General features: G+C 53.9%; 1 protein-coding gene across 10 annotated transcripts in view; it reads left to right on the top strand.

Annotated features, from left to right (window-relative positions):
- The window catches only part of LOC127570897 (uncharacterized), a 111729-nt gene that overhangs the window by 55733 nt on the left and 32194 nt on the right, over nucleotides 1–23802 (top strand). For 9 of the 10 annotated variants that reach the window (XM_052016808.1, XM_052016805.1, XM_052016806.1 and 6 more), the window contains 9 exons: nucleotides 778–959; nucleotides 3623–3755; nucleotides 3938–3991; nucleotides 5880–5999; nucleotides 10172–10430; nucleotides 12726–12859; nucleotides 13016–13213; nucleotides 17426–17577; nucleotides 22522–22681. In XM_052016808.1, the coding sequence (XP_051872768.1) occupies nucleotides 778–959; nucleotides 3623–3755; nucleotides 3938–3991; nucleotides 5880–5999; nucleotides 10172–10430; nucleotides 12726–12859; nucleotides 13016–13213; nucleotides 17426–17577; nucleotides 22522–22681 (1392 nt within the window). Of the gene's footprint in view, nucleotides 1–777; nucleotides 960–3622; nucleotides 3756–3937; nucleotides 3992–5879; nucleotides 6000–10171; nucleotides 10431–10977; nucleotides 11063–12725; nucleotides 12860–13015; nucleotides 13214–17425; nucleotides 17578–22521; nucleotides 22682–23802 lie in introns of those variants that run through there. The other variant, XR_007956420.1, reaches the window with a different exon arrangement.

Here is a 23802-nt window from a genome sequence, read left to right as displayed (position 1 = left end):
AAGTTACAACAAGTGGTACTTATCTCGGGAGCGCGCCTGAGCCCGTTTAACTGCAGCGCCCCATTCCAATTGGTCCACAGTGTCAGCCGCGACCTAACCTGTGGTGAGCCCAGATCCAAGAGACCTCACCACCGGTGTGCTCACTCCTTTATACCCTGGTCACTTCTGTCTGCCCCCACCTGGGTCGACCCTTTGTCCAGGTCGACCCATCATGTGACCATTGCCTTGGGCACTGCAGGCTCATGTCTGCAGAGACAATACCTTGGTTACCGAGCACCCAGGTCACCCTCCCCCCCACTCACACACACATTTGATCCCAGCAACCGTTCCTTGCGCTCTCTGGCCGTCGTTTCAGGATTCTTACTACAGGGTCACAGTGTCAAAATAAAGGAAAGGCTATTTAGAACTGAAATGAGAAACTTCTTCACTCAGAGGGTGGTGAAAGTTTGGAATTCTCCACAGAGGACTGTGGAGACGCAATCATTGCAGACAAAGCTGACTTGGCTTTCTAGCTATTTTAGGAATCAAGGGGTATGGGGATGGGGCAGGGAAATGACGAGGCAGATCAGACACAATGAATGGCGGAGCAGGCTTGAGGGCCCAAGTGGCCTCTCCTGCTCCTATACCTTGTGTTCCTTCCTTGGGAGGGGCTGAGCTGTTTGTGCGTTCATCTGTCAGGTGAAAGGTCAAGTACCTGAAACATCTTTTTTGGGGGTGAGGGTTGAAGGTGGTGACCAAGGACTGACCATGACTCTGTTGTGCGTCTCTTGTGCTCAGTACCTGAAGACGTGTGATGCAGTGTGGATTGTGGCCAACGTTACCCGAGCGGTGGATGACAAGACGGCCAAGGAGACACTGGACGAGAGTCTCCGGAGGCAGTTGCTGATGGACGGTCAGTTTGGCCGCATCGCCTTCATCTGCACCAAGACCGACTCGCACAATGTCACCGAGATCATGAGGTACGGTCAGGGGCAGGTCTCAGCTAGAGGACAGTCAGGACCAAGTGCTTGTGTGTGTGTGTGTGTGTGTGTGTGTGTGTGTGTGTGTGTGTGTGTGTGTGTGTGTGTGTGTGTGTTTCTGTGTGGGAGGTTAGTTCAGAAGGTTCAGTCAATGGGTATCCATGGAGAGGTTGTAAACTGGATTGGAAATTGGCTGTGTGGGAGAAGACAGAGAGTGGTTGTGGATGGTTGTTTCTCAGACTGGAGGCCTATGACTAGTGGTGTGCCTCAGGGATCTGTGCTGGGGCCATTGTTGTTTCTTGTCTATATCAATGATCTAGATGATAATGTGGTAAATTGGATCAGCAAGTTTGCTGATGACACTAAGATTGGAGGCGTTGTGGACAGCGAGGAAGGCTTTCAAAGCTTGCAGAGGGATCTGAACCAACTGGAAGAATGGACCAGAAAATGGCAGATGGAATTTAATGCAGACAAGTGTGAGGTGTTGCATTTTGGAAGGACAAATCCAGGTAGGACATACACAGTAAATGGTAGGGCACTGAGGAGTGCGGAGGAACAAAGGGATCTGGGAGTTCAGATACATAATTCCCTGAAAGTAGAGTCACAGGTAGACAGGGTTGTAAAGGCAGCTTTTGGCATCCTGGCATTTATAAATCAAAGTATTGAGTACAGGAGTTGGGATGTTATGGTGAGGTTGTATGAGACGTTGGTGAGGCCAAATTTGGAGTATTGTGTGCAGTTCTGGTCACCTAACTATAGGAAGGATATCAGTAAGATTGAAAGAGTACAGAGGAGATTTACTAGAATGTTGCCGGGTCTTCAGGAGTTGAGTTACAGGGAAAGATTGAACAGGTTAGGACTTTATTCCTTGGAGCGTAGAAGAATGAGGAGAGATTTGATAGAGGTTTACAAAATGATGAGGGGTATAGACAGAGTTAAAGTGAGTAGGCTCTTTCCACCTAGATTAGGAGTGATAAGTACAAGAGGACATGGCTTTAGGGTGAAAGAGGACAGCTTTAGGGGGAATTTCTTCACTCAGAGAGTGGTGGGAATGTGGAACGAGCTGCCATCTGATGTAGTAAATGTGGGCTCATTCTTGAGTTTTAAGAATAAATTGGACAGATACATGGACGGGAGAGGTCTGGAGGGTTATGGACTGGGTGCAGGTAAATGGGACTAGAGGAAAACTTTCGGCACAGACTAGAAGGGCAGAATGGCCTGTTTTCTGTGTTGTAGTGTTCTATGGTGTGTGTATCTGTGTCTGTGTGTGTATCTGTGTCTGTGCGTGTGTGTGTGTTTCTGTGTGTATGTGTATTTCTGTGTGTGTGTGTGTGTGTTGGGGGGGGGGTGGGGTTTGTGGTGGTTCTAAGAGGACTAATGAGGAAGGGCATGGGCAATCTGGAGTGAATTCCTGAGCATGGGGTACAGGTGGATGCAGGCACAGCTCTTATTCTTGGGACAAAATTAGTCAGAGAGAGGGTGGGGCAGTTAGATGGGGTGGGGCAGTTAGGGGACTGGGGCACGGACATGTGGGAAGAAGGTGCTCTTCGGCCCCTATCCTACCAATTCACTTAGGTCACACCTTGACTGGATTTAATAAACCTTGGTTGTGGAACCCCCCCCAGAAGAGGAGCAGTAGGATGGGGATAAAGTTAATAGATTAAGTTAATAGCAGCCAAAGTTGTGGGCAATTTGAACCAGAAGCCAGACTTCAGGTCCCAGCATAGCAACTGGGGAATTTCAGTTCAAGTAACTAAATGCAGTTCTGCCATTCTTCCTGCGTCTGGCCTATACGTGACCACTGATCCACTAGTGTGGTCAATTCTTAACTCTCTCCTCAGTTCAGCCGTTAGGGACGGAAGGTAAATGCTGGCATTGCCAACAACATTCTTATGAATGAACAAAAGTAACGCTGTCACCCAGTGTCAGTGGAAATTCAGGAGAAATAGTGATAGGGAAGGAGGGAAACTGTGGATGGATTGTAAAGGGAGGTTTGAGGAAAGTGGGAAGTCATAGAAGACGTTGGTGACGCTGCATTTGGAATGATGTGTCCAGTTTTGGTCACCCTGCTGTAGGAAAGATGCCATTAAGCTGGAAAGAGTGCAGGGGAGATTTACGAGAATGTTGCCGGAATTCGAGGGACTGAGTTATGGAGAAAGGTTGAGCAGGTTGGGACTTAGATCACTGGAGCTTAGGAAAATGAGGGGTGATCTTGTAGAGGTATATAAAATCATGAGGGGCATAGATAGGGTGAATGCACACAGTCTTTTTCCCAGGGTTGGGGATCAAGAACTAGAGGGCTTAGGTTTAAGGTGAGAGGGGAGAGATTTAATAGGAACCTGAGGGGCAACTTTTTCACCCAGAGGGTGGTCTGTACATGGAATGAGCTACCAGAGGAAGTGGTTGAGGCAGGTACATTAACAACATTTAAAAAGTATTTGGATAGTTACACAGATAGGAAAGGTTTAGAGGGATATGGGCAAACCCAGGCAAATGGGACTGGCTTAGATGGGAATCTTGGTCAGCATGGACCATTTGGGCCGAAGGGCCTGTTTCCGTGCTGTGTGACTCTATGGTGTCGCTCAGGGCCCTGGGCTTTAAGGGTGTGGCAGGTGGTTGACTCTCAAGCTTGCTGCTGGGTGACGTGGTTTCCTTTCTTCCAGTGCCCTGTCTATGAACGATGAGTGCAGCCCTCTGGAAGCTGAGATTGCCAAGCTAAGGGATCAGATTGAACAGCGACAAGTTGACCGAAAGGCCTGGAGATCAGAGCTGGAATGGATACAATCCAGCAATCAGGTAACCAGGATACTCTCAAACTGGCACTGAGTGTCTACTGTGCCCCCTCGAATCTACACTTCTACATTAGAGCAGGGGGACGCTGGCCAGCTCAGACCGTCAGACCCTCACCCTCTCTTGTGGGACATTTATTTATCTACAAGAATTCCTGCAATAATAGTTTTTCTCTCTCTCTTATGTAGAATGGAGAAAGAGCCAAACAGCTGGAACTGGCTATCAAGCAGCTGGAAATGGAGGTGAGTGTTTCTGTCATTGTTGCTATTTTGTCCAAGCCTCTGCCCCAAACCTGTGACCTCTTGTACTTCACCCTCTCGTCAGAGGTCACTCAGTGAAAGGAGGGAGAAAGAAACCAGGGAGTCTCCAGACCAGCTAGCCTCATTGGGAAAATACTGAATCCATTATTAAGGAAGAGGCAACAGGACTATGATTAGGTGGACTAACCATAGTTCTATGATGGGGGAACTATATTTGATCTAATTATTTGTGTTCTCTAAGAATGTAGTCATAGAGTTGTACAGCATGGAAGAAGGCCCATACCTGTCCTCGCTGGGTAAGGTGTATATTCAAGCTAATCCCATCTCCCAGCACTTGGCCCCTATCCCTCTAAACTCCTGTCATCCATATACCTGTCCACATACTTCTTAAACGTATCTGATGTACCTGCCTCACCCACTCCCTCTGGCAGCTGGTTCCATATGTCCACCACCCACTGTGTAAAAAAAAAAGTTGCCCCCTCAGGTTCTTATTAAAACCTTTCACCTCTAACCTCAAATCTATGTCCTCTAGATTTCGATTCCCTAACCTTGGGGACAAAAAGGCCACTCCCCTATCTATGCCCCATGATTTTATATACCTCTATGAGATCACCCCTCAGTCTACCACGTTCCAAGGAGTAAAGTCCCAGCCTGTCCAACCTCTCCCTATAACTCAGTCCCTTGAGTCCCAGTAACATCCTCGTAAATCTTGTTTGTAGTGATCAGCGTGAATCCAGGTTCTACCTGTTCCTCCCTCACTTCCTCTGCTACTGAAAGCTCACTTTATTTTCCTCTGCGTAAAGGAAAAACAGGAAGATGCAAAAATCAGCGAGTCAAACAGGATCTAATAGAAAAAAGAAACATCTGTTATTTCTGACAAACTGCAGTGTTAGTTGTTTCTTTCCTACAGATGCTTTTGCCCTGCCTGTTTTGGCAGTCAGTCCCCTCCTGAAGTCTGTAACTTCCCTTCACTACTGATAAAGTAAGATATCTCTATTAGTCACATGTACATCGAAACACACAGTGAAATGTATCTTTTGCGTAGAGTGTTCTGGGGACAGCCCGCAAGTGTCTGTGAGTTCTGTGCCCTTTTCAAACTTGAAGGTGAGCTGGGATCCCCAAGACCAGGTCGTGATCTATCAAAGAGTGCAGCAGCCCAAACCCAGCTCAGCAAAATCATGTCTGCACACTTCCCTCCAGTCTGAAAATACCTGTTCACCATCACTTCCCGAGTAGCATAAAATCTTTATTAGTCACATGTACATCGAAACACACAGTGAAATACATCTTTTTGCGTAGTGATTTGGGGGGCAGCCCGCAAGTGTCGCCACGCTTCCAGGACCAACATAGCATCCCCATAACTTCCTAACCCGTACGTCTTTGGAACGTGGGAGGAAACCGGAGCACCCGGAGGAAACCCACGCAGACACAGGGAGAACGTACAAACTCCTTACAGACAGCGGCGGGAATTGAACCCGGGTCTCTGGTGCTGTAATAGCGTTACACTAACCACTACACTACCGTGCATCCAACTTGCCACGGTCCCAGGGACTTCGATGTTGCCAATTTCTACTAATAATCACTTGGTCAAATACCTACCTCACAATCTCTCAATGAAAGCACCAGATTGGGGTCCACTCCACACTCCCTGATGGTGATGACGGACTGGGGGAGGTGGAGGAGTCTGGCAAAAAATTGAGCTGCTGGGGGAGCTCAGCGGGTCAGGCAGCATCTGTGGTGGGAAATGGACGGTCAACGATTCAGGTCGAGACCCTTCGTCTGTGGTGTTTCTTTCAGCCAGCTGTGGTTAGCGGGATGGTTTTATCCTAAAGTTCTGAAATTTTATGTCATTTTTCTCTCTTCCTCTTAGTTAATTGATCTCCATCGTGAAAAAAGTGTGAAGCAGAGAGAACTCTCCCTGAACTCCATCAGGGCTCGAAATTTCTTCTGTAAGCAAAAGATTCGCCTGAATTTCAAGAGGGGACTGCAGGTGAGTGTCAAGATTGAGGAGCTGAGGCATGGAACAGATTTCCCTCTGCACCGTCTGTCTGCTTTAATGTAATGTCACGAACCAGCAACAAAAGAAACACACTGAGCATGATTCAGTGTTAAAAATTATTTTATTAATCACTACTTATGATAATATGAAAAATAAAAGTAAAAATGTTAGTATGTTAGAATTCAAAAATGTTAAACCTTGAACGTTAACCCCAAACCTAAACTCTTTGTGTGTGTGTGTGTGACAAAGTCCAAAACTCCCAGTTCCGGAATGGCTCTTAAAGTTCAGTTCCGCAAGCCATAAGGTGAAACATGAGCAAGGGCTTCTTCAACAACCACCGTTGTCTGAAGATAAGACGTAGACGTAGAGAAACATAGAGAGAGTAAATACGAAATCCAAATGTTCCACGGTGGAACCCAAACGACACTTCAGTGTTTACTCGGTAGTGACTCCCTCACCCCGAAAAGCATCTGAATCGTGGTCGTCCACACACAAATACCTGTTTCCTTCTACAGGTCAGCAACAAAGTGAACTCCACCGGATTACTTCCAACTTCCATACATGGATTTCAGTGGCAAACACAGTTATTGTTTCTCATCCGTCGATAGAGAAAACAAGCAGGCTGGTGTCTCTCTCCCTTCTCTCTCTCCCTCCTTCTTCTTCTTCTAACTTCTTCAACAACGTCATTACGTCCTTTATCTTCTATTGACGTAAGCACGCCCCACACACACATACACACACACTCTCTATCTTAAAGGGACTTTCACTGAGTCCGTAACAGTAATAACCCATGAGGTCTGGCCCAGAGGTTCTTGTCTCCAGAGGGTGACTGGCAAAATCTGATCTGACAGTAGCAGTACAGTGCTGGGGGGAGTCCCACGTCGTGGGAGGGGTGGTACTGAGTCTACGCAGGAGTCCTCCCGCTATACATTGGCGACCTGGGCTGGAGGGTGTTGCACTGGGCGGTGCCGTGCAACAGTTTCCTGAGCCGGTTCACTGACACCCCAGCCGCCTGTCGCTTCTGCGGCTGGGAGGAGACGGTCTACCACGTGTACGCAGAGTGCGAGAGGTTGCAGCCCCTCTTTGCATATCTGAAGGGGCTGCTGCTTAAGTTCTGGTTGCACTTCAGCCCGACGCTGTTGGTTTACGGGCACCCGGTGCGGCGCAGGGCGGGGCGCGCGGAGGATCTCCTGGTGGGTCTCCTGCTGGGCCTGGCCACGATGGCCATCCACGGGACGCGGCAGCGGGCGTCTGAGGGTTCCGGCAGGTCGGCCTGCCTGCCCGTCTTCTGTGCTTACGTGCACGCAGGCGGGTGTCTTTGGAACAGGAGCACGCGGTCTCCGTAGGCGCCCTGGCCGAGTTCTGCGCTTGGTGGGCCCCTCAGGGGATCGCGTGTGTTGTGGACGACACCAATATGATTTTGATATGAAGTATTGAGTGTTGCGGTAGCGGGTGTAGTGACGTGTGTGTGTTTTCGCGGGTGTTAGTTTACAGAACTCTCTGAAGTTCTGTAGATGATCCTTTCTGTATTAGATGTATACTTTTGATATTTGTAGTCTTCTGTAGTGCTTTTAGCTAATAAACATTTTATACAAAAAAAAGGGATGGTACTGAGTCTACGCGGGAGTCCTCCCGCTATACATTGGGGACCTGGGGTGGAGTGTGCTGCACCAGGCCGTGCCGGGCAACTGTTTTCTGAGCCGGTTCACTGATATCCCAGCCGCCTGTCACTTCTGCGGCTGGGAGGAGACAGTGTACCACATGTACGTGGAGTGCAAGGGGTTGCAGCCCCTCTTTGCGTATCTGAAGGGGCTGCTGCTCAAGTTCTGGCTGCACTTCAGCCCGACGCTGTTGGTTTACGGGCACCCAGTGCGGCGCGGGGAGGGGCGCGCGGAGGATCTCCTGGTGGGTCTCCTGCTGGGCCTGGCCACGCTGGCCATCCACGGGACGCAGCGGCGGGCGGCCGAGGGTTCCGGCCGGTCCGCCTGCCTGCCCGTCTTCCGTGCTTACATGCGTGCGCGGGTGTCTTTGGAGAGGGAGCACGCAGTCTCCGCGGGCACCCTGGTTGAGTTCCGCGCTCGGTGGGCCCCTCGGGATCGCGTGTGTCGTGGGCGGTACGAGCGTGATTCTTATTTGAAGTGTTGCGTTAGCGGGTGTAACGTTGCTTGTGTGTTTCGTTAGTATTGGTTTGCTATATCTATTGTAGTTCTGTCGTTGCTTAGTTTCTTCTCTTCTGTATTAGATGTCATGTATTGACACTGGTTGTCCTTTTTGTAGTGCTTTTAGCGAATAAACGTTTATAATTAAACAAAAGGGGTGGTTCTGAGGGAGCACTGCTCTTCAAGAGGGGCAGTGTTGAGGGAGCACCGTGCTGTCAAAGGGATGGTGCTGAGGGAGTGTCATCCTGCTGCAGGGATGTCGTCATGGGAGGTCCACACTTTGGGAGGGGCAGTACTGAGGGAGTGCTACACTGTCAGAGGGAAGGTGCTGAGGAATAGCCACACTACCAGAAGGACGGCACTGAGGGAGTCCCGCATTATTAGGGGGACAGTGCAGAGGGAGTGCCTCAACGTCAGAAGTATAGTACTGAGGAAGTCTCGCTCTGTGGCATGTGGTATCCTCTGAATGGAGATCAGACCAAAGGCCATGTTAAGGAAACTACACCCTCTGTTTAAAGCTCTGTCCAGGGGAGAGATTACCAAGCAGACAGAAGAAGATTCAAGAACATTTTCAAAGCCTCCTTTGAAGAAGTAGCGCCCCCCCCCCAATGATTCCTGGGAATCTCTGGACATGACCCCTCAGAGGGTAGAAGGAATAGTCAGGATGGTATTGAGAACCTCGAGTGCAAGCACTGGGAGCACACAGTAGCCCTATGTTAGCAAGGGAAGGAGTGTGCACCAACTCTCAAACCACAGCAGGCACCTCCTCTTCCATTTGTGGTAGAGGCTGCATCTACTCTGGCCATTATCAATATCTTAATCACCATCGCTAAAGCAGGTTTGTCAGCAGTACTTTCTATCTGGAATATTGCTGTGTGCAGATTGGCTGCTACGTTTCCTGCATTACATTAGTGACTGTGCTTCAGAAACTATTGTATTGGCTCTGAAGCATTTTGGGGGGGGGGGGGGGTACTGAGGCACAGTAGTAATGGAGGATTCTTTCCACAGCAGCTGACACCTGCACTGGGTGTTAGCTTGACTCCTCCTGGCCTTCCCCTAACAACCCACACCATCGCGCCCCCCCCCACCACCCCACCTCTCCCCACAAAGTCCCTGGCTTGTCCCAGTGTCTGTTCACTCTCCATGGTCACTGTCCAGCCTACTCTCCATTCCCCAGAGGTTATGAGGTCGAGAGGGTTGAGAGCTTCATTCCTAGGATTGAACATCACTGATAGCCTGTCCTGGTCCAACCATGTAGATGCCACGGCCAAGAAAGCTCACCAGCACCTCTACTTCCTCAGGAGGCCAAAGTAACTTGGAATGTCCCCTTTGGCATTCATCAACTTTTATTGATGCACCATAGAAAGCATCCTATCCGGATGCATCACGGCTTGGTACGGCAACTGCTCTGCCCAGAACTGCAAGAAACTGCAGAGAGTTGTGGACACAGCTCAGCGCATCACAGAAACCAGCCTCCCCTCCATGGACTCTGTCTACACTTCCTGCTGCCTCGGTAAAGCAGCCAACATAATCGAAGCCCCCACCCACCATGGACATCCTCACTTCTCCTCCATTCCCCCCCTCCCCCGAGCAGAAGAAAGCATGTATCACCAGACTCAAGGACAAATTCTACCCCGCTGTTATAAGACTATTGAATGGTCCCCTAATACGATAAGATGGACTCTGTAACAGTTTATTCCTCGTTCTGTAGCAACACACACAAAAAGTGCTGGAGGAACTCAGCAGGTCAGGCAGCGTCTGTGGAGGGAAATGAACAGTGGATGTTTTGGGTCGAGACCCTTCATCAGGAGAAACTGCAGAATCTCTTGTGTCTCCATTCTGCATTCTGTTATTGTTTTCCCTTGTACTACCTCGATGCACTGTGTAATGAATTGACCTGTACGATCGGTTTGCAAGACAAGCTTTTCACTGTACCTCGGTACAAGTGACAATAATAAACCAGTTACCAGTGATCTAACTGTTGGCTTGTTTTGGTGTGTTTAGGATCTGAAATGTCAGGCCAGGGCTGCAGATACAGATTCTGATGAGGAGCAGGAGGAGAGTGATGACGAGGATGCGGACGAGGATGATGACGATGATGTGCATGAGGTGTATCCTTTGCTGGCAGAAGGCTCTGGCCCAGACCCCCACCTGGAGTCGCAGCTCCCTGTGTTCACCGTCAGCTCCACTGAGTACCTGAAGCTGAGGGACAAGCTTCAACGTGATGGTCCCCCACGGGTGTTCCACAACATCGAGGACACAGGTTGGACCTTGCGGCTGTCACCCTTACCTAGACTTGTATGCGGGGTCGGGGTGGGTGGGGGTATGTATTAGTCAAAGTAAAATCAAGGAAGTCCGGAGTAGTAGAGAGAAGCTTTATTGCGCAGTACTAATCAGGAGGTCAGCCCAGAAAGTCTCAGGGACTGTTCGGCCCAAGCACAGTTTCCCCCTGTTATATATACTGATAACGTACATCCAGGATCAAGCAAAACAGACACCTTTTGTTCATTCAGTCATTTCCCCGATGTTCATTTAATCAATGTCTCCTTGATTGGTCCTACTCTCGTCTCATCCTGCCTTTGGTATTACAAGGTTAGTGTTAATCAGATTAATTTTACAATATTTGATGAAAGTTTTCAGAAGCATTTCAGATTTAATTAACAGAGGTTCTTGTGAGCCTCCCTTTCTTTCCTGGCACAAGGTGCAGCTCTACCCAAGGGCAAATAGCAATTGCTTCTGTTTCCACCCTGCACCCTTGGGTCTAACTATCAGTTTTGCTAATTCCTGTTTCTCCTTATTCCCTTCTCCAGGGTACAAAAGGCAGTGGAAAATAAAAACAGAGAATGCTGGAAGTGCTCAGCTGGTCAGGCTACACCTGTGGGACGAGACACAGAGGTAACGTTACAGGTCGAAGACCCAGTTCTGACGACAGGTCTTTGATCTGAAATGTTAACCCTGTTTCTCTCTCCACAGGCGCTGCCTGACCTGCTGAGTGTTTCCAGCATTGTCTGTTTTTATTTCAGATTTCCAGCATCTGCAGATATTTTGATTTTCACAATGGGATTGGGTTAGTTCAGGTGACCAATTAAACCCAGGCGCCCTTTGGTTCTTTAGATTCTTTAGATGGTTGTGGAAGCTCCCTGACTCTTCAACAAGAAGAAAAAAGGCTCTTTTGTTTCCTTGAGTAACATAAACCAACCAAAATTAGACTTGCTGGTGGTGGGATCCACTTTGCCAGTGAAACCATTTAAAAGTTGCCCTACCTTCAATGTAGAACACCCTGGATCTCTGTTAGAGGGTACCTTCTTCTCCCAGGGGGTAGGGAATCTCTGTAATTCTCTGCTCCAAGGATGGTGGAGGCCAGATGATTAGATGTCTTTAAGGTGGAGATAATTTCAAAGATCAAGAATTTGAGGGCTATGGTGAACCTAGCACAAAGGGGAACTGAGGCCAGTACAATCATATGCCCTTGAACAACTGGGGCACTTACCTGAGAGCACTGACATGCTCGGGGGAATCCCTTGTCTCATTTTCCCGAAGATCCTGTTGACTACACAATGGAAGGAAATCGAGTCCAGTATAGATCAGCCACAATCACATTGAATGGTGGGGCAGGCTTGAGGGGCCGAGTGGCCTACTCCTGCTCCTATTTTGTAGTAGATCTGATCTCCAGGCTTCACTGTGGAACAGGAGGAGGAGGAGCAGGAACTCCTCGAGTCTCTTCTGCTAAGGCTGATCCGTGAACCAATCTCTTCCCCAGTTCCCCAGGCTCTTTCTATAACAAAAATCTTATCTGTCTCAGATTTAAGATCATTTAATTGGCTCAGCATCAATTGCCATTTGTGGGAGAACCACAGAGTTATACAGTATGGAAAACAGGCTCTTCAGCCCAACCCTTCCATGCCGGCCAAGTTGCCAACTGAGCCAGTCCCGTTTGCCTGTGTTTGGCCCATATCCCTCTCAACCCCTCTTAACCAGCTACCTGTCCACATGTCTTTTAAATGTTGTTATTTTACCCGTCTCACCAGCTCGTTCCATATACGCACCACATTCTGAGTGAAGATGTTGCCCCTCAGGTCCCTTTTAAATCTTCCCCTCTCACCTTCAACCTATGCCCTCTACTTTTTAGTTCCCCTTCCCTGGGAGAAAGACCTATCCTTGTGCCTCATGATTTTATACACCCCTATAAGGTCACCCACCCCGCCCCCCCACCAATCTCCTTCGCTTCCAAGGAATAAAGTCCTAGCCTGGCCACCCTCTCCCTCCAGCTCAGGTCCTCGAGTCCTGGCAACATCCTCGTAAATCTCCTTTGCACTCTTTTCAGCTTAGTGACATCTTTCCTCTAACGGGATGGCCCGGACTGTATACAATATTCCGTGAGGTCTCACCAATGACTTGTACAGCTGCAACATTAAATTATCCTAAAACAGTCTAATTTTAAAATAAGGAGTATGAGGCTATTTAGGGTTGAAGAGTGGAGTGAAACTCTGGGGTATTGGATTGGGAGAGTTGATCCAGGGAGACTGATGCCAGTTCCTCTACCTTTGGTTTCCTGTAGAGATTCCTGCAGTGCAGAGATTCGTCCATCGGATCACCCTGGCAAGGCGAGCGCTCGGCACTGAGGTGGTCATCCGCAAGCTGGCCACCTTTGTCAGTCACATCGTCAACTACTTGACCAATCGCAGAGCCCAGGTATGCAGCCCAGGGGTGCGGCGGGAGTGGGGGAGGGCAGTGGCGAGCAGTTGGCATGGCAGGAGGAGGGTGCTGGAGATGAGTGAGAGTCACAGTGTATTGTAAGTGCCCTGTCCTGGTTGTGTTTCAGTGTGAACATATACCATCTCTCCTCAGAGTGCCTCTGACCAGGCAAAGGTACGGGAGGCAGTGCAGGACTGCCTGTCCCGCGTCCGAGAGATCTTCCAGCAGACGGCCGAAGATTGCAGCCGGGACATCGAGAACTCCTTTACAATCATCAAGACGCATCTAAACGTGGGGAAGAAGGTGGCCATGAAGAGCTGTGAGGACACTGTGCTGCGCTGGGGGTCACGGGTCAGTGAGCTTTATTTATGTTGTAGTGGAGAAACAAAGGACTGCAGATGCTGGAATCTAGATGTAAAACACGATGATGCTGGAGGAACTCAGCAGGCCAGGCAGCATCCGCGGAGAAAAGCAGGCGGTCAACGTTTCGGGTCAGGACCCTTCTTCAGGACTGAAGATAGGGAAAGGGGAAGCCCAATATATAGGATAGAAAAGCAGAGCAGTGATAGGTGGACAAAAGAGGGGAGGCGGGGTGGGCACAAGGCAGACAGAGTGCAGGTGTTCTGCGAAATGGTCACCTAGTCTGTGTTCGGTCTCCCCAGTGTAGAGGAGGTCACACCGAGCACCGAATGCAGTCGATGATATTAAGGGAGGTGCAGGTGAATCAATCTCCGCCACTTCCGCCATCTCCAACGGGACCCCACCACCAAGCATACCTTCCCCTCCCCATCCCTTTCTGCCTTCCGCAGGGACCGCTCTCTCCGCGACTCCCTAGTTCTCTCCTCTCCCCACCCCCCCCCCCCCACCCATCCCGGGAACTTTCCACTGCCCCCGCCATAGGTTCAACACCTGCCCCTACACCACCCTCATCACCTCCATCCAGGGACCCAAACAGTCCTTTCAGGTGAGACAGAGATTCACCTGCAACTCCCTTAATATCATCGACTGCATTCGGTGCTCCAAGTGTGGCCTCCTCTACATTGGTGAGACCAAACGCAGACTAAGTGACTGTTTCACAGAACACCTGCGCTCTGTCCGTAACCGTGATCTGCATCTCCTCATTGCCGGTCACTTCAACTCCCCCTCCCACTCCATCACTGATATGTCAGTCCTCGGCCTCCTCCACTGCCGGGAGAATTCCAAGCTCAGACTGGAGGAACAACTCCTCATTTTCCATCTTGGAACCTTGCAGCCTAGTGGCATGAACATTGAATTCTCCCCACGACCTTTCCCCACCACCCCCCCCCACCCCCCACCCCACCATGCTTTTTCTCTTCCCTCTCCCAGCCTATCTCTCTTTTTCTATGCCCCTTTGTTTTTTCTCCATACCTCTGACCCATCCCCCAGTGGATCTGCTCTCCCCTCCTCCCCCACACCTGCCCATCACTATCTCTTACCTGCATCTACCTATCACCACCTTGTGCCCACCCCGCCTATCACCACCTATCATTGCTCTGCTTTTCCCTCCTATATATTGAGCTTCCCCTTTTCCTATCTTCAATCCTGAAGAAGGGTCCTGACCCGAAACGTTGACCGCCTGCTTTTCTCCACGGATGCTGCCTGGCCTGCTGTGTTCCTCCAGCATTGTTGTGTTTTTTATTTAGTGGTCCAGCATTGTAGTGGTCTGAACTGGAGCCTGGCTTCTTGGCCGGTGTACAAGCAATAATCTGAAGCATGCATTCGAAAGTGTCCAGTGTACAGCAGGCCTTTTGGTCTATCGCATCTCTGCCAGCTCTCTCCTAATGTAATCCTAACCAAATCCCCCTGCCTCATCCACTCCCCATGGCCCTGTATCATTCTCAAACTAATCCTGTAGCCCCCTCTTGAAGCCCAAACAATTTCACTGCCTTGCTCACAACCCACAGTCCTGTATCAATCCCCAAACTAATCCCACTACCCTGTTCTCTCCCCGCAGCCAGTTTCAACCCCAAACTAAGTTACTGAGGGGATTCTGAGAGATAATATATACCTGCATTTGGAAGGACAGGGTTTGATTAGGGATAGTCAGCATGGCTTTGTGCGAGGGAGATCAGGTCTCATGAATTTGATTGAGTTTTTTGAAGAAGTAACCAAGAAGGTTGATGAGGGCAGGATGGTAGATGTGGTCTATATGGACTTCAGTAAGGCCTTTGATATGGTACCACATGGTAGGCTGCTGTAGAAAGTTAATTGCATGGGATCCAGGGAGCGCTGGCTAATTGGATACAGAATTGGCTCGATGGCAGGAAGCAGAGGGGGATGGTGGAAGGTTGTTTTTCGGACTGGAGGCCAGTGACCAGTGGTGTTCCCCAGGGCTCGGTGCTGGGCTCGGTGCTATTTGTCATCTGTATCAACAATCTATGAGAATGTACAAGGGATGGTTAGCAAGTTTACAGATGACACTAAACTAGGTGGTGTTGTAAACAGTGAAGGTGGTTCTCAGGAATTACAGGGAGATCTTGAGCAGCTGGGTCAGTGGGCCGAGGAGTGGCAAATAAAGTTTAATTCAGGTAAGTGCCATGTGTTGCATTTAGGGAAGACAAATTAGGGTAGGAATTTCACAGTGAAAAGTAGGGCCCTGGGAAGTGTTGTAGAGCAGAGGGACCTGGGAGTACGAGTACATGGTTCACTAAAGTGGCATCGCAGGTAGACAGGGTGGTGAAGAAGGCGTTTGGCACGCTGGCCTTCATCAGTCAGGGCACTTGAGTGTAGGATTTGGGATGTTATGCTGCAGTTGTACAAGATGCTGGTGAGGCCACATTTTGTGTCCAGTTTTGGTCCCCCTGCTGTAGGAAAGATGCCATTAAGCTGGAAAGAGTGCAGAGGAGATTTACAAGGATGTTGCTGGGACTCGAGGGACTGAGTTACGGAGAGAGGTTGAGCAGGCTAGGACTTTATTCATTGGAGCGTAGGAGAATGAGGGGTGATCTGATAGAGGTGTATAAATCATGAGGGGCATAGACAGGGTGAATGCACATTGTCCTTTTTCCAGGGTTGGGGAATCAAGAACTAGAAGGCATAGGTTTAAGATGAGAGGGGAGAGATTTAATAGGAGCCTGAGAGGCAACTTCTTCACCCAGAGGATGGTCGGTGTATGGAACGAGCTGCCAGAGGAAGTGGGTGAGGCAGGTACATTAACAACATATAAAAGACACTTGGACAGGTCTGTGGATAGGAAAGGTTTCGAGGGATATGGACTGAATGTGGGCAAATGGGACTGGCTCAGATGGGCATCTTGGTCGGCATGGACCGATTGTGCTGTATGACTCTCTGAGGTGTTGTTCCTCAAACTTGCATTGGGCATTGTTTAACAGGAGGCCACAGACAGAAAGATCAAAGTGGGAGTGGAGTGGTGAATTAAAGTGGCAGGCAACAGAAGCTCAGGGTCACTCCTGTGGGCTGAGCACAGATACTCTGTAGAGTGAGCTGAGATGGAGATGGATCCAGGAAGGGAAGGGAAGTGTCGGAGGTGGATCGAGTGAAGCTGAGAGCAGGCTGGAAATTGGAGGAAGAGATGACATTTTCAGGTTGCACATGAGTGCAGAAAGCAGCACCGGTTCAGTCCTTGATGTACCTGAGAACGAGTCGGGGGGAGCGGGGCCGAGCTTGTTCTGTTCTGTGTGTCTCACGGCTGAACCTTTGATCTGGAGACAGTGAGTGGAGTGAAAGGAGAAGTTGCTGAATGTGAGGACAGGTTCAGCCAGGTGGGTGAGTGTGTTGGAGAAGGTTCTGCTCCGTTGAAGGAAGAAGCAGACGGTCTCTAACCCTCTGAGTGTGGGATGGAGGTCGAGGGATTGTACCTGCACGGTGAAGGTGAACCAGTCGGGACATTTGGAAACTGGTGAGTTGGCAGAGGGGTGTCCGAAGTGCCGTGGGTGTAAGTGGGAAGGGACTGGACCAGGGGAGATGGGGCCGAGGAAGGGAAAAATGAGCTGAATGGAGAAAGAGCAGCTGAAACAATGGGTCTGCCTGTACAGACCTGCCCGTGGACCTGGGGCGTGAGGTACAGGCGGACTCTGCAGGGCTGGAGAACGACAAGGTAGGGGAGCTGTGGAAGGAAGGTCTCCCAAGGAAGTGAGGTGTGTGGCTCTGGGAAACAATGGCCTGATGTTCGATGGTTGGACTGTGGCCCAGAGGGACTTACAGGGATGTATCTTCCCACTATCTGCATTATTTTTTTATTTCATCCAATGACAGGAGGGCTGGTAACCAAAGGACAGGGCACCTGAGACACACACCAGGGGAAGATGAAAATCTTTTCTGCAGTGAAATGTCATGATCTGGAATGCACTGTGTGAAAGGGCAGTGGTTGCAGGTTCAACAAAAAGTTTTGAAGGGAACTGGCTACCTGAAAAGGCAATATTTACAGGGCTGTGGAGAAAGGGCAAGGACTAATTGGAGAGGCTTTCTTAAGTGTCAATATATTGGGCCAAGTGGCCTCCTCTAATCCCAGAGCCCTGTGCTGTGTTAACCCAGTGTATTCCTGGTGGCACTTACAGTAATCTCTTCCCTCCCTCTGAGCAGCCTCCCATTGGGTTTCCATATGCAACCTATAAGGCAACGTGTAGCCGTTACGGGACCTTCTCCTCTCCCGCATGTGGAGCCGTCGACTTCAACGAGGAGCTGAGCCGACCGTTGCTAACCCACCTGCAGGTGGTGTGGAACAAGGAGTTCAGGTACCGGCCGGGGCTGGGGGACGGTGGGTGTTGGGCACAGACAAGGGGTTTTGGGGTGGGGAGGAATTGGGTAGAGGGAAAGGAAAAAGAGGCGTGGGAGGGGGGGGGAGGTGCGCAGAGAGGAGGGAAGTGTTGAGTAGGGAGGGGCGAAGGGCGGTGGAGGAGGGGAAAGGGCACGTGAGGGTGTTACATGGGGAGGAGGGTGGAGGTGTGAGTCGAGGGGAGGCAGAGTGGCAGAGGGGAAGTGCTTGTTTGAGGGCGCCTGAGAGGGTTGGAGGTGTGTGAGGATGGGAGGGAGCAAACAACTCCCATAACTGGTCTCTCCCCTCTCCCTCCCCAGTCCCTCTGCCTCTCCCCCTCTCCTTTCTGTCTGTGCACCCTCCTGCTCCCTCCCTAACCCTCACAATCTCCCGCTCCCTGACCTCTCGCTCCCACCCACTTCCCTGTTGCCTCTTCCCCACTCGATCCCACCTCTCCCCTCCCCTCCCCTCCCCTCCCCTCCCCTCCCCTCCCCTCCCCTCCCCTCCCCTCCCCTCCCCTCCCCTCCCCTCCTCTCCCTCTCCCCTCCTCTCCCTCTCCCCTCCCCTCCTCTCCCTCTCCCCTCCCCTCCTCTCCCTCTCCCCTCCCCTCCTCTCCCTCTCCCCCCCTCCTCCCTCTCCCCCCCTCCCTCTCCCCCCCTCATCCCCCCCTCCTCTCCCCCTCCCCTCCCCTCCCCTCCCCTCCCTCCCCTCCCCTCCTCTCCCCTCCCCTCCTCTCCCTCTCCCCTCCTCTCCTCTCCCCGCCGGTCCTCTCCCCTCCTCTCCTCTCCCCGCCGGTCCTCTCCCCTCCTCTCCTCTCCCTCTCCCCTCCCCTCCTCTCCCTCTCCCCCCTCCCCTCCTCTCCCTCTCCCCTCCCCTCCTCTCCCTCTCCCCCCTCCTCCCTCTCCCCCCCCTCTCCGCCCTCCTCTCCCCCTCCCCTCCCCCTCCCCTCCCCTCCTCTCCCCTCCCCTCCCTCCTCTCCCTCTCCCCTCCTCTCCCTCTCCCCTCCCCTCCCCTCCATCCTCTCCGTCTCCCCTCCCCTCCTCTCCCTCTCCTCCCCTCCCCTCCTCTCCTCTCCCCTCCCCTCCTCTCCCTCTCCCCCCCTCCTCTCCCTCTCCCCCCCCCTCCTCCCTCTCCCCCCCTCCCTCTCCCCCCCTCTCCCCCCTCCTCTCCCCCTCCCCTCCTCTCCCTCTCCCCTCCCCTCCTCTCCTCTCCCCCGCTCCTCCCTCTCCCCCCCTCCTCTCCCTCTCCTCTCCCTCTCCCCCCTCCTCTCCCTCTCCCCCCCTCCTCTCCCTCTCCCCCCTCCTCTCCCTCCCCTCCCCTCCTCTCCCTCCCCTCCCTCCCCCCTCCCCTCCTCTCCCTCCCCTCCCTCTCCCCTCCCCTCCTCTTCCTCTCCCTCCCCTCCTCTTCCTCTCCCCTCCCCTCCTCCTCCTCTCCCCTCCTCTTCCTCTCCCTCCCCTCCTCTTCCTCTCCCCTCCCCTCTTCTTCCTCCCCCTCCCCTCCTCTCCCTCTCCCCTCCTCTCCCTCTCCCCTCCTCTCCCTCCCCTCCCCTCCCCTCCTCTCCCCCCTCCTCTCCCCTCCCCTCCTCTCCCTCCCCTCCTCTCCCTCCCCTCCTCTCCCTCTCCCCCACTCCTCTCCCTCTCCCCCTCCTCTCCCTCTCCCCCTCCTCTCCCTCTCCCCCCTCCTCTCCCTCCCTCCCCTCCCCTCCTCTCCCTCCTCTCCCTCTCCCCTCCCCCCCTCTCCCCTCCCCTCCTCTCCCTCCTCTCACTCTCCCCTCCACTACTCTCCCTCCTCCCCCTCCCCTCCCCTCCCCTCCTCTCCCCCCCTCCTCTCCCCTCCCTCCTCTCCCTCTCCCCTCCCCTCCTCTCCCTCTCCCCTCCCCTCCCTCTCCCCCCTCCTCTCCCTCTCCCCCCTCCTCTCCCTCTCCCCCCTCCTCTCCCTCCCCTCCCCTCCCCTCCTCTCCCTCCCCTCCCTCTCCCCTCCCCTCCTCTCCCTCCCCTCCCTCTCCCCTCCCCTCCTCTTCCTCTCCCCTCCTCTTCCTCCCCCCTCCCCTCCTCTTCCTCCCCCCTCCCCTCCTCTTCCTCCCCCCTCCCCTCTTCTTCCTCCCCCCTCCCCTCCTCTCCCTCTCCCCTCCCCTCCTCTCCCCTCCCCTCCTCTCCCTCTCCCCTCCCCTCCTCTCCCTCTCCCCTCCCCTCCTCTCCCTCTCCCCTCCCCTCCTCTCCCTCTCCCCACTCCCCTCCTCTCCCTCTCCCCACTCCTCTCCCCTCCCTCTCCCCTCCTCTCCCACCCCTCCCCTCCCCTCCTCTCCCTCCTCTCCCTCCCCTCCCCTCCCCTCCCTCCCCCTCCTCTCCCCTCCCCCCTCTCCCCTCCCCTCCTCTCCCTCCCCTCCTCTCCCCTCCCCTCCTCTCCCCTCCCCTGCCTCCCTCTCCCCTCCCCTCCCTCCCTCTCCCCTCCCCTCCCACCTCCCTCTCCCCTCCCCTCCTCTCCCTCTCCCTCCCCTCCTCTCCCTCTCCCTCCCCTCCCTCCTCTCCCTCCCCCTCCCCTCCTCTCCCTCCCCTCCCCTCCTCTCCCTCCCCTCCCCTCCTCTCCCTCCCCTCCTCTCCCTCCCCTCCCCTCCTCTCCCTCTCCCCCCTCCTCTCCCTCTCCCCTCCCCTCTTCTCACTCCCTCCTCCCCTCCTCTCCCTCCCCCCCTCCTCTCCTCTCCCCTCCCCTCTTCTTCCTCCCCCCCCCCTCCTCTCCCTCTCCCCTCCCCTCCTCTCCCTCTCCCCTCCCCTCCTCTCCCTCTCCCCCCCCCGCCCCGCCCTCCCCTCCCCTCTTCTCCCTCCCCCCGCCCCTCCTCTCCCCCCCCCTCCCCTCCTCTCCCTCTCCCCTCCCCTCCTCTCCCTCCCCTCCCCTCCTCTCCCTCTCCCCTCCCCTCTTCTCCCTCCCCCTCCCCTCCTCTCCCTCCCCTCCCCTCCTCTCCCTCCCCTCCCCTCCTCTCCCTCCCCTCCCCTCCCCTCCTCTCCCTCCCCTCCCCTCCTCTCCCCCCCCTCCCCTCCACTCCCTCTCCCCTCCCCTCCTCTCCCTCCCCGCCCCTCCTCTGACTCCCCTCCCCTCCTCTCCCTCCCCTCCCCTCCTCTCCCTCTCCCCCCCTCCTCTCCCTCTCCCCTCCCCTCCCTCTCCCCCCCTCCTCTCCCTCTCCCCTCCCCTCCTCTCCCTCTCCCCTCCCCTCCTCTCCCTCTCCCCTCCCCTCCTCTCCCTCTCCCCTCCCCTCCTCTCCCTCTCCCCTCCTCTCCTCTCCCTCCCCCCTCCCCTCCTCTCCCTCTCCCTCCCCTCCTCTCCTCTCCCTCCCCTCCTCTCCCTCCCCTCCCCTCCTCTCCCTCCCCCTCCCCACCTCTCCCTCCCTCTCCCCTCCTCTCCCTCCCCTCCCCTCCTCTCCCTCCCCCCTCCCCTCCTCTCCCTCCCCTCCCCTCTTCTCCCTCCCCCCTCCCCTCCTCTCCCTCCCCCTCCCCTCCTCTCCCTCTCCCCTCCCCTCCTCTCCCTCCCCTCCCCTCCTCTCCCTCCCCCTCCCCTCCTCTCCCTCCCCCCTCCCCTCCTCTCCCTCCCCTCCCCTCCTCTCCCTCCCCTCCCCTCCTCTCCCTCCCCTCCCCTCCTCTCCCTCCCCTCCCCTCCTCTCCCTCCCCTCCCCTCCTCTCCCTCCCCTCCCCTCCTCTCCCGCCCCTCCCCTCCTCTCCCTCCCCCCCCCTCCTCTCCCTCTCCCCCCCTCCTCTCCCTCTCCCCTCCCTCCCTCTCCCCTCCCCTCCTCTCCCTCTCCCCTCCCCTCCTCTCCCTCTCCCCTCCCCTCCTCTCCCTCTCCCCTCCCCTCCTCTCCCTCTCCCTCCCTCCTCTCCTCTCCCCTCCTCTCTTCTTCCTCCCCCTCCCCTCCTCTCCCCCTCCCCTCCCCTCCTCTCCCTCCCCCTCCCCTCCTCTCCCTCCCCCTCCCCTCCTCTCCCTCCCCCTCCCCTCCTCTCCCTCCCCTCCCCTCCTCTCCCTCTCCCCTCCCCTCCTCTCCCTCCCCTCCCCTCCTCTCCCTCCCCTCCCCTCCTCTCCCTCCCCTCCCCTCCTCTCCCTCTCCCCTCCCCTCCTCTCCCTCTCCCCTCCCCTCCTCTCCCTCTCCCCTCCCCTCCTCTCCCTCTCCCCTCCCCTCCTCTCCCTCCCCTCCCCTCCTCTCCCTCTCCCCTCCCCTCCTCTCCCCCTCCCCTCCCCTCATCTCCCCCTCCCCTCCCCTCCTCTCCCCTCCCCTCCCCTCCCCTCCCCTCCCCTCCCCTCCCCTCCCCTCCTCTCCCTCGCCCCCTCCCCGCCCCTCCCTCCCCCTCCCCTCCTCTCCCTCCCCTCCCCTCCTCTCCCTCCCCCCCTCTTCCTCTCCCCTCCTCTCCCTCTCCCTTCTCCCCCACTTCCTCTCCCCTCTTCTTCCTCTCTCCCACTACATCTCAGCCCCCTAATAAGCCAGACCCCTCCCACAACCTCTTCCCCTCGCCACTACCCTTCTCCCTCCTACTTCCCTCCCTCCCGCTCCATCTTGCTCTCCTCCTCATGTTCCCCTCCATCCCCACCTCCAGAATAACCCCCCCCCCCCCCCCCAGCTCCTAGTTCTCCATCCCTCGCTGAGAGGGGAAAGATTTAAAAGCGACCTGAGGGGCAGCTTCTTCACACAGAGGGTGGTGGGTATGTGGAACAAACTGGCAGAGGAGGTGGCAGATGTGGGTCCAATATCAACCTTTGGACAAGTACATGTACAGGAAAGGTTTAGAGGGATATGGGTCAAACATGGGCAAATGGGACTGGCTGGGATGGGAATCTTGGGCAGCATGGACCAGTTGGGCCGAAGGTTTCTGTGTTGTGTGACTCTGTGGCTCTCCCCTCTCTTTCACTCTTTCACCCTCCTTTGTCCCACTCCTGCTCCCTGCAGTACTTCTGTGCCACAGCACCTGGTGAGGTTTAAAGCTGCTGTCCTGAGGAAACTGGAATATTTCTTCAACGACTTGCTGCAGCGAATAAGACGGATTGAGGGGGACATTCAGCCCATCAATTATATTCTGTGCCAGCAGCTCTCTGCTGTGCGCGCCAAGGTTAGTGCCCACAGTAGGCAGACCTGTGCCAGTCCTGATGTGGGTCTGCCACACCACACTGTGATCTGCATGACAGAATTGATGGCTTTGTGGCCAAGTTTGTGGATGATACGGGCAGGTAATGTATTGGTTTATTATTGTCACTTGTACTGAGGTACAGTGAAAAACTTGTCTTGCAAACTGATCGTACAGGTCAATTCATTACACAGTGCAGTTACATTGAGTTAGTACAGAGTGCATTGATGTAGTACAGGTAAAAACAATAACAGTACAGAGTAAAGTGTCACAGCTACAGAGAAAGTGCAGTCCAATAAGGTGCAAGGTCACAACAAGGTAGATCGTGAGGTCAGAGTCCATCCCATTGTATAAGGGAATTGTTCAATAGTCTTATCACAGTGGGGTAGAAGCTGTCCTTAAGTCTGGTGGGACGTGCCCTCAGGCTCCTGTATCTTCTACCCGATGGAAGAGGAGAGAAGAGGGAATGTCCTGGGTGGGTGGGGTCTTTGATTATGCTGGCTGCTTCACCAAGACAACAAGAGATAAAGACAGAGTCCATGGAGGGGAGGCTGGTATCCGTGATGCGCTGGGCTGTGTCCACAACTTTCTGCAGTTTCTTGCGGTCCTGGGCAGAGCAGTTGCCGTACCAAGCCGTGATGCCTCCAGATAGGATGCTTTCTATGGTGCATTGGTAAAAGTTGGTGAGAGTCAAAGGGGACAAACCGAATTTCTTCAGCCTCCTGAGGAAGTAGAGGCACTGGTGAGCTTTCTTGGCCGTGGCATCTATGTGATTTGACCAGGACAGGCTGTTGGTGATGTTCACTCCCAGGAACTTGAAGCTGTCAACCCTCTCGACCTCAGCACCATTGATGTAGACAGGTGCATGTACACCGCCCCCTTTCCTGAAGTCAATGACCAGCTCTTTAGTTTTGTTGACATTGAGGGAAAGGTTGTTGTCATAACACCATTTCCACTAGGCTCTCTATCTCCTTCCTGTACTCTGACTCATCGCTGTTTGACTGGTGGTATCATATGCAAACTTGTGGGCTGTTGAGGAAGCAGGGAGTCTGCAGAAGGACTTGGACAGGCTGGGAGAATGGGCAAAGAAGTGGCTGATGGAATAC

Source organism: Pristis pectinata, chromosome 5, assembly GCF_009764475.1.
Source record: "Pristis pectinata isolate sPriPec2 chromosome 5, sPriPec2.1.pri, whole genome shotgun sequence".
NCBI lineage: Eukaryota > Metazoa > Chordata > Chondrichthyes > Rhinopristiformes > Pristidae > Pristis > Pristis pectinata.
Note: the sequence above shows the minus strand (reverse complement) of the source record. Positions and strands in the feature narration are given on the sequence as shown.